Source organism: Carlito syrichta, unplaced genomic scaffold (assembly GCF_000164805.1).
Source record: "Carlito syrichta isolate Samal-C Ts95f unplaced genomic scaffold, Tarsius_syrichta-2.0.1 Scaffold309198, whole genome shotgun sequence".
Lineage (NCBI taxonomy): Eukaryota > Metazoa > Chordata > Mammalia > Primates > Tarsiidae > Carlito > Carlito syrichta.
Window position 1 is genome coordinate 130,703 of NW_007253294.1, and position 10,724 is coordinate 141,426.

Sequence of the window (10,724 nt, forward strand, 5' to 3'; positions counted from 1 at the left end):
GCAAGAAATATTTATTGAATTGATATGTTTGAATTAAAACTTTTTTTTTCTGTCTTAAAAGTGCCTTTACAAAAAAGAATCCCAGGAACCATTTACGTAAATGGAAACAAATACCTGACTGTGAAAATGTCAAAACAACCCACTGTGTCTTTCTTCAAAGTACTTTCCCAAAAGGAACTTACTTTCTCCGTGTACAAGCATCTAATGGAAATAATACAACTCTTTGGTCTGAAGAGAAAAGACTTGATGCTGAAGAACAAAGTAAGGCAATAAGTTTTGCTAGAGATTTTAGTTCTCCAATTTGGTTCACATTCTTAAAATTGTTTTTCTCATTGAAATGATATGTCTACAAATCTTTTCTAGCTATCGTACTTCCTCCAGTCATTAACATGAAGCCTATTAGTGATTCACTGCGTGTCTATATCGGTTCTCCAAAACAACCAAAAAACAAGCATGTGAACCAGTATTACCCACTAATTTATGAAATTCGTTTTTGGGAAAACACTTCAAATACTGAGGTAAACAGATTTTACAGTATAATTTTATAACTTGGAGTTATAACTAAGATTTGGATAAATTTACCTTGAATTTAAGACTTGGGGGACATTTTTAAACTTTAAGACCACTCATGTATTTGCAGTATGAAGAATATTCTTGTTAGTCCATGTTTTGCATGGTAGAATCATGGATGACTTGCATCCGGGCCCCAGTTTCCTTTTAAAAAGTATATAGATTCCTGAGCCCATTGCTACTGAATCAGGACTGCTAGGGGTAAAACTCAGGAATTTGTATTTTTAACATGATTCCCAGGTATTCATCTGAACTGGGTTTCTCAACACTATTGGCATTTGGGCTGGATAATTCCTTGTTGTAGGGGCTGTCCTGCGCATTGCAGGATGCTTAGCACCATCTCCGGCCTCTGCCCCCGACCAGGTGCCCCAGCAGTACTCCTTCCCAGTTAGGACAGCCCAAAACATCTCCAGACATTGTGAAATGGCCCCTGGTGGCACCTCCAAGGAAACACAACCCGATTCTTCTGGGGCAGAAGAATCTTAGATATTATAATAGTTTGTGGCCCTCTAGGAGGAAAGCATGCTCCCAGAGTTCAACTTTGCCCAACAAAATCTTATTCCTGGCCAGGCATGGAAGTGAGAGAATTGCCTGAGCCCAGGGGTTAGAGACCAGCCTGGGCAAGTTGGCGAGACCTCGTCTCTACAATAAACCAAAAACTTAGCTGGGCATAGTGGGACACGCCTGTGGTTCCAGCTACTTGGGAGGCTGGGGCAGAAGAATCACCTGAGCCCAGCAGGTAGAGGCTGTGGTGGCCATGAGCATGTCACTGTACTCCAGCCTGGGCAACAGAGGGAGACTCCAACTCAAAAAAAAATCTTATTTCCTTAGTTAGCTAGTTTCTAACTTCATGGTAGGGGAGCAATTAGGAAAAAAATGTTAGCCGGGCTCAGTGGCTCAGCCTGTAATCCTGCGCTTTGGGAGGCCGAGGTGAGTGAATTGCCTGAGCCCATGGGTTTGGGACCTGCCTGGGCAACTTGGCAAGACCTCATCTCTACAATAAATCAGAAAAAATTAGCCGTACGTGGTAGCGCCCGCCTGTATTTCCAGCTACTTGGAAGGCTGAGGCGGAAGGATCGCCGGAGCCCAACAGGTCGAGGCTGCAGTGGCCAGGAATGGCCACTGCACTCGTCTGGGTGACAGGGTGAGACTCCAACTCAAAAAAGAAAGAAAAGAAAAAAAAAGTCTAAAATGTCTTGGGACAGTCATGAAGAAAGGGTTGAGAAACACTGGTCTAAACATTAAAATTCAGAAACCACTAACAAAGATAATATACAACATCAGCTAATTCACATGTTTCCTAGACCACTTTTCCCTTGTGCAATTACAATCAAGGACAGACCTTTAAAAATCTTGGGCAGTTGGCCATACATGGTAGCTCACACTTGTAATCCTACCACTTTGGGAGGCTGATGCAAGAAATTTGTTTGAGTCCAAGAGTTAGAAACCAGCCTGGATAACATAGCGAGACCCTGTCTCTAACAGCAACAACAAAAATTGCCAGTCAAGTTAGTAAATTAGCTAACTTCATTTTCTGTTTGAAATCTAAGCAAATTCAGTGACTTGGCTGCTTCCATTTTTAACTGTCTGGCAACATTGTAACCATAACATAATCTAGCCCGTTGAGAATTATGATCCGTTTTCAGTTGTCCCTGGATCAGACAAACCTAAATTTGCATCTCATTCTATCAAACTGTGTGAACTTAGGCAAAGTGCTTTACCTCTTTGAGATTTTGTTTCCTCTTTTCAAAAGTGGTTATAATCATATCATCTAACTTTTTCAAAAGGATGCCTATTAGGTTTAAAATGAGGTAACAAATAATGAAAATCCCTAGTCACTGCCTGACAAATAGCAGAGATTCAATAAATTGTAGCTGCTATCCTGTCCTATGCTGGATACCACAGGAACAATTCTAGCAACTCTTTTACTGAATGTTTATTGTGTCTCAGGTACTGTGCTAAGTATTTTACATGAATCGTCTCAGTTTTTCTTCAGAATAATCCTGCCAAGTGATGTGATGAGTTAAGTTGCTATTTGGCAAGTAGTTGGGGTAGAGTTTTCATCCCCCACGTCCCTGGGCGTCAGGCGGTATGAGTAGAGGCCAGCAATGTGCTCTTGGGGTTTGGCCCCTGTGCTGTTTCTGTTTGCCAGTAAAGCATATTCCAGAGTCTCTGGTCCAAGGAGCATGAGCTGGTGGAGCAGACCTCAGCCTGCTCTATAGCCCGATTACGAACTCCCAGCCAGTCAGTAGACTTGAGAGTGAGAACAGTCAATCATTCTGTTTCGAGCTACTGAATATTGAGGTGGTTTTTCACACATGACTGTGGCAATGGCTGACTAATACAGATAGAAGCAACAATTGTCCTCAGTTTACAGATCAGGAAATAAGATGCAGAGAAATGAAATACCTGTGCAAGGCCACACAGCTGTAAATGATACCTCTCAATACAGGCAATTGAAGGCCCAAACCCCTACTCTTGGCCATTCTGTCATTGATCAGAGACAGTACAATGGTGATTGAACGAAAGCAGCATGTACGTATAAATAAATTAGGATTATCGTAGGAAAATGTCATATGCTTTTTTGGCATCAGCATTTTTAACTTTCTGATTTGGTTATAATGGGATGTCTAAAACAAATTTCTGTTTCTTGGCCTGGCGCAGTGGCTCACACCTATAATCCTGGTACTTTGGGAGGCTAAGGTGGGAGGATTGCTTGAGGCCAGGAGTTTGAGACCAGCCTAGGCAACATAAAGAGACCCCCATCTCTACAAAAAAAAGAAATAGAGCAATTAGCCAGATGTGGTGATGCACACCAGTAGTCCCAGCTACTCAGGAGGCTAAGGCAGGAGGATCACTTGATCCCAGGAGTTAGAGGCTGCAGTGAGCTACGATCGCACCACTCTACTGAAGCCTGGGCAACAGAGCAAGACCCTGTCTCTAAAAAATAAATACATAGGCCAGGCGTGGTGGCTCACTCCTATAATCCCAGCACATTGGGAGGCTGAGGTGAGAGGATTGCCTGAGCTAACGGATTCAAGACCAGCCTGGGCAACTTGGCAAGAACTCATCTCGATAATAAATACAAAAATTATCCAGGTGTGATGGTACGTGCCTGTAGTTCCAGCCACTTGGAAGGCTGAGGTTGGAAGGATCATCTGAGCCCAGCAGATCGAGGCTGCGGTGGTCATGAGCGTGCCACTGCACTCTATCCTGGGCCACAGAGTGAGACTCTGACTCAAAAAATAAATAAATAGAAATAAATATGTAAATAAATAAAGCAAATGTATATTTCTTAAATGCAAACCTACTAAATGGGAGATGCCATTCCTAGGTTGAATATAAAAGAATTGAGAAAACAGATACAGTATCCCTATCTGATTTCACAAAGTAACTAAATTTTATCAATGATTTAACTATTTTTATAGAGAAAATTTGAAGAAGAAACTGATTTTATTATTCCTAACCTGAAACCTCTGACTGTGTATTGCATCAGAGCCAGAGCACAGCTTATAGATGTCAAGTGGAACAGCAGCAGTGTTTTTAGTGAGACGGTGTGCACGAAAACAAAAGCAGGTCAGAGCCTTTTATTCTACATGTGTTGTAAATGGAACTAGGTGTAATAAACATAATCCAGTGCTGTACATTGAAAATTGTAAAATATTTTCTGTTTACTGCAAAAAATATATAGAACTTCATGAATCAAAAGTAGACCTTTAAGCTAAGTCTTTTGATGCTAGAAATTTTTTCCCCCTTTTTTTTTCCTGTTCTATTTCAAGAACATAGAAAATATGTTCAATACTTAACTCTGAATTTAGTTTTTGATGCTTTTTATTTCATCCAGTGCCCTCATAATTAATTTCATTATTTTATTGCTGTTTGGCATTTAATAAGACTATTGGTTATTTTTGATACTATCCTTAACATAATTATCATTCGAGAATCAATTAACTCAATTGTGAATTTTTTTTAATGTTGGGTTGGGTTAGTCTCATTTTGTATTTTACAGTTTCTAGTGTTGGCTGGTAGAGGCTTAGTGACAGAATATTTTTTAAATTTTACTACTTGTATGTTGAAGAAGTGTTGGAGAATGTGGCATGTTCAGGCTGTCAATATTGTATTTTCCTCTGAGGATCTCATTTCAGTTCCCAGGCCAGTCATTATAAATGTCATTGCCCACTTGCCCACAGTGCTTGTGGACTCGATGCTACCAGAAATATATATATATATTATATATATATATATATTTTTTTTTTTTTTTTCTTTTTTCTTTTGAGTTGGTGTCTTACTCTGTTGCCCAGGCTGGAGTGCAGTGACACGCTCACAGCTACCGCAACCTTGACCTGCCAGGTTCACATGTGCCTTCTGCTTCATCCTTCCAAGTAGCTGGAACTGTAGGTGCTCGCCTTCACACCCAGCAAATGTTTTGATTTATTGTAGAGATGAGGTCTCTCCATGTTGCCCAGGCTGGTCTCGAATACCAGGGCTCAGGCAAGCCTCTAGCTTCAGCCTTCCAAAATGCTGGGATTACAGGCATGAGCTACCATGTCCGACCCAGGAAATATTTTTTATGGATATTATTTAATAGATTTTCTATTATATATGCCTAGTCTTTTACACAAGTTGTCAGCACTACTAAGACATTTGTATGTCAAGACATATATTGACACTGACCATCATCTGTGTGTTTTTAGGAAATGTTTCTAAAATCTGGCTGATAACTGTAGTTTGTTCTACATTATTTTCTATCCTGGTTGTCATTTACGTTGTGAAAGGCCTCCTGAGATGCATCAATTATGTGTTCTTTCCGTCTCTTAAATCTTCTTCCAATATTGATAAGGTATGTTACTTTTTGTTTTTGGTCAGCTGCTAGGAAATGAACAGAAAATATGCTTGAATTTCACAGAATACATAAGTTTTCTCAATATCCAGAAAATAGTAGAGACTGATTTGGTTAGTTATTTTTTTCTTCAAAGTATTTGTAAATTAACTCTAGAAACAGTTAATCTCATAGCTTGGGATAGTAAGGTTTGTCCTTAATCTCATCTTTTTCTGGCAATTCATAGATTTACTGTGGTATTTGTTTCACCATTTAAAGTTGTGATTCTTCGCAATACAGACAGTCCTGACTTAGGATGGTTCAACTTATCATTTTTAAACTCTGTGATGGATTTATGGGGACATTAAATTCATTTCCAACTTAAAATATTTTTTACATACAATGGATTTTTCAGGACATAACACCATCATAAGTTGAAGAGCATCTATGTGTTTTTCCAAAAGACTGAAATGTTATGAGTTTAGAAAGTATAGTCTCTGGATGAGATCACATAAGATGAAATAACTGAAAACATACGCGGTCTGTTTTTATGACACATCACAGTATTTTGTTAGGCAAGCCTACGAAATTAACATGCTTAATGACAGTACTAACTGGTGACGGCCTAAGCGTAGAATCTGTGCCCAGGGAATGATGTGTTCACCAAGGGTGGCTTTTATGAACTTGAGCAAATCCCTTAGGCTATAAAATGGAGCCTATAATGCCACCTTATAGAGTTGTGAGACACAAATGAAATAAACCATAAAAACCTTAGTGCTCTGAACATGCTCAGTAAACAGTAACTATTTATAGTAAATAGTAACGTATACCCCTGAATTTTAAAATATCATTCCTATGTATTAAAATATTCATAGCTACTATTTAAAATAGATTTCAAACTAGCTAGTTGTTAGCCAGGCACAGTAGCTCACATCTGTAATCCCAGCACTTTGGGAGGCAGAGGTGAGAGGATTGCCTGAGCCCAGGGGTTCAAGACCAACCTGGGCAACTTGGTGAGACCTCGTCTCTACAGTACATCAAGAAATGAGCTGGGCATGTTGGCACGCACCTGTAGTTCCAGCTACTTGGAAGGCTGAGGCATAAGGATCACCTGAGCCCAGCAGATCGAGGCTGCAATGGCCTGAGTGTGCCACTGCACTCCAGCCTTGACGACAGTGAGACTCTGACTCAAAAACAAACAAACTAGCTAGTTGGAACAGCTAATTATTCTTAGATGAACAGGAAAAAAGTAATATCTCACTTGTGCTTCTTCTGAATATCTATGGATTGGATACAAAAATTTTTATTATTTCAAAATAAGATTCACACCTGTATTCCCAGCACTTTGGGAGGTAGAGGCAAGATGATTGCCTGACTCCAAGAGTTTGAGACCAGCCTGGGCAACTTGCTCCTCTAAGCAACTATTATAATTTATCATCACTATAATATGAGGTAGAAGGATCGCCAGAGCCCAGCAGGCCATGACTGGGGACCGTGAGCAGCGTGCCACTACACTCCAGCCTAGGTGACAGAGTGAGACTCTGTCTCAAAAAAAAAAACATTAATCAGTCAATCAATAAAATTATCATGATCCCAGTGCTCCCCTCTTTGTCCTCTCCCGTGTTTTTCCACACCCTACCCCTGAGAGCACAGGGCACCTTTCTTAGGTATTCCTCATAGAATCAGCAGAAAAGATACTAAGATCTAAGTAACCTCACTATTGATGATTTTGTTATAAATATTATCATGCAGTTGGTATGCTTTTAGCCAGTGTTTTAATATGCGTGCCAAAAGGTAGGTTTTCTAAATAATGGACATAAGAAACTAAAGATATTATAACTGGAAAACAAATTTTTATTGTTTTAAGTAATCCATTTCCATTCTTTCCCTTTTAAAATTAGTATTTCACTGAACAGCCATTAAAGAATCTTCTGCTTTCAACATCTGAGGAACAAACTGAAAGATGTTTTATAATTGAAAATATAAATACAATTACTACAGTAGAAGAAACTTACCAAATTGATGAAGATCACAAAAAATACGATTCCCAAACTAGTCAAGATTCGGGAAATTATTCAAATGAAGATGAAAATAGTGAAAGTAAAACAAGTGAAGAACTTCTACAACAGGAATCTGTGTGACCAGAAACAAACTCTATAAAATGTTAGGTTGTCTTGTGGGAATGTTTTGTATAGTTTCCTCTCAATAACTATAAAGAGGAAAACATCTACAGATCATAAGCCCTAAAAATACAAGCAAGCACTTGGCTCACACCTATAATCCCAGCAATTTGGGGAGCCGAGATGAAAGGCTCACTTGAGCCCAAAAGTTTGAGAACAACCTAGGCAACATAGCACGACTGTTACTACAGAAAATTGAAAAATCAGCCAGGCGTGGTGTTGCATGCCTGTAGTCCCAGCTTGAGCCCAAAAGTTCAAAGCTGCAGTGTTATGATCATGCCATCGCACTCTACCCTGGGCGACAGTATAAGACCCTGTATCAAATAATGAAAATGAAATCATAAGAACTGGGAGAAAATTTTACTACTTTCTTCTCTACAAGTAAAATCTTGAAAAGACCTGCCATTGGACTTGTTCTTGAGGTGGGTCAAATCAAGAAAATGGCCACCTGTCTTTCTAATGCTAACTTAGGTACCACAGTGCTAGCTGTGCTTTGTGGCTAAGGGCAGCATTTGGATTCCTGTCAGTTACATCACGGATGCTGCTGGCTACAGCATGTGTCATCTATTTGTTCTCCATTCCCAGTATTATATTTCACGCATCTTCAGGAGATATTTAGAACATTTGGTCTTTTAACGCTGAGGTAGGTCCTCAGGAAATTTATTTAGGAAAGCCTGAATACCATTATCACTTGGTTCTCTGGAAAGTAGCTTACCCTAGAGAACATCCACAGATGCCAGAAAGATGTTCCCTAAAAATATTCAGGAAATGGCTGGGCTTGGTGGCTCAGCCTGTAATCCCAGCACTTTGGGAGGCCAAGGTGAGTGGATTACCTGAGCCTGCGGGTTTGAGACCCACCCGGGCAACTTAGACCTCATCGCTACAATACATTTTTAAAAATTAGCCAGGCATGGAAGCGCGCACCTGTACTTCTGGCTACTTGGAAGGCTAAGGATTGCCGGAGCCCAGCAGGTCTAGGCTGCGGTGGCTAGGAGCATGCCACTGCACTCCAGTCTGGGTGACAGAGTGAGACTCCAACTTAAAAAAATATATATATTCAGGGAATTCTGTCCAATTATCCTAATAACATTGGTCTCTACATCACAGTTACCTGTTCTTTGTGTGGCTTAGGATTAAAGCCAGGTAATCTTTTACAGTACACTAAGCCTTCCTGATTCATAACTTACTTGAACAATACCTTCCGATTAGAACTTACAATTTTCCAAAGTCAGAAAACATTAGAGAAATCATTGTTTTGTTTCAGGATCTGAGCGTGTGTGCAGGTTAGTCACAGCATGTGCAAGACATCTCAGGACCAGGAAATGCCAGTGATAGAAGAATCACAGAGTAAGAAGTAGAGTAATTCAGAAGGAAATATGCAGGTGGCTTTGGTGAAACAATAAGAATGGTGTGTGTAACCAACTTGTAATTATTAACCCATCAGGTTTGTCTTTGTGGCTCATCTGTGTCACTTTTATACCAGGCCAGCTTCCCTGCTAGCAGTGTTCAAGTACCTCTCTGCTCAGCCTGCCTGTACTCAAGAAAATGCAGATTATTGAATGCCAAGGTGAAGGCAAAAATGTAACTAGGAAGAAAAACCCAAGTTTTTGAAATTGCACAATGCTTTCTAAAGGCACCTGTAACTTTATTTTTAAGTTGCTTGCAATTTGGGACTATTCCATGGATATCCTTTATAGGCAGGAAGTCTGGGGATTCTGGTGGCCTCTGGGGCAGAGTTGTTGTGCTAGGGACCAGTGAAAGAAAGGAGATGAAGTTACAGAGAGCATGCTGGAAGTATCCATCATGAGGCCATCTCACTATGTAGTCATCTCTGCTGAGGTGGCAGGATCATCCTGGTGGAAGAAAAGGTGGAAAGCAGCTGCCCTGGAGGCTGGGATGCTCGACACACCCTGGGTGCACACACGAGTCTGCAGGCCCACTATGGTGTTTCTAGACCTGCTTCCTCAGGTCCCTGTGTCGGTCCAGCAGAGCATGATGGGCCCTCGAGGAGGCCCAGGAATCTGGGGGACAAGTCTCTGCTGGAGAACCCTATGGTGACACCTCTTCATCTTTCTGGTTTGATTTGAAGCACATCTGGTGGGTTCATCTTACATCCCTCAAGGCGCTGTCCCTTTGGAAGCTTGCCTCTTTGAGAAGGAGCATGTCATGACTCCCTGCCACCCTTTCCTTTCTGACTGTCTCAGTTCTACGACCTTGTCCTGCGCTTCCAGCCCTGTGTTCACCATGTAAGAAAAGCTGCCTCAGCCTGGCTGGCCTAAAAGGAAACAAGGCCTTTTAGGATGTGGAGAAGGGAAAACCCAGAGACCAACATGCAAAGAGGCCACTGAAATTGCTAGGGCTCTAAGATGTGGGAGCACACGTATCCAAGTTTGGAGGCCATCTGGTGAATGCTCCTAGCCACCGCAGCCTGGACCCGCTGGGCTCCGGCAATCCTTCCACCTTAGCCTTCCAAGTAGCCAGAAGTACAGGTGAGTGCTACCATGCCTGGCTAATTTTTTTTTAATTTATTGTAGAGATGAGGTCTTGCTAAGTTGCCCGGGTGAATCAGTACCTGAGCAGCAGCAGCAGCAAAAGTAGAACAACTTCATTTTTTCCTCACCCTCTAGACACGAAAAGGCAGTTCCATTCCATCCTTCACTTCTCCACGTTGCTTAATCAGGATATGCTTAGGTATAAGGTGATAAGTAGTTTTTGAACAATAGTTTACTTAGAAATACCATGTAGGCCAGCACAGTGGCTCACATCTATATACCAGCACTTTGAGAGACCAAGGTGAGAGGATTGCCTGAGCCCACAGGTTCGAGACCAGCCTGGGCAACTTGGCAAGACCTCATCTCTACAAAAAGCAAAAATTAGCCAGGTGTGCTGGCACATGCCTGTAGTTCCAGCTACTTGGAAGGCTGAGGCAGAAGGATTGCCTGAGCCCAGCAGGTCAAGGCTATGGTGACAGTGAGCGTGCCACTGTGCTCCAACCTGGGCAACAGAATGAGACTCCAACTCAAAAAAAAGAAAAAAAATACCATGTACTCAGAAGTACCTGTAAACTGCCTCAAAATTATAATATTGATAGCTCTTCGAGAAACTGGATATAATCTAAGAATATATGTGAAACACTTGTATCATTAGAACCAGAA

At 41.1% G+C, this 10,724-nt stretch overlaps 1 protein-coding gene across 1 annotated transcript in view; it reads left to right on the forward strand.

The window, feature by feature from the left end:
• Positions 1-7,720, forward strand: part of IFNAR1 (interferon alpha and beta receptor subunit 1) — a 45,919-nt gene extending 38,199 nt beyond the window's left edge. The window contains exons 7-11 of the mRNA XM_008066934.1: positions 62-261; positions 364-518; positions 3,999-4,146; positions 5,265-5,410; positions 7,291-7,720. Of these exons, the coding sequence (XP_008065125.1) occupies positions 62-261; positions 364-518; positions 3,999-4,146; positions 5,265-5,410; positions 7,291-7,530 (889 nt within the window). The 3' untranslated portion in view covers positions 7,531-7,720. The remainder of the gene's footprint in view (positions 1-61; positions 262-363; positions 519-3,998; positions 4,147-5,264; positions 5,411-7,290) is intronic.
• Positions 7,721-10,724: the final 3,004 nt, after the last annotated feature.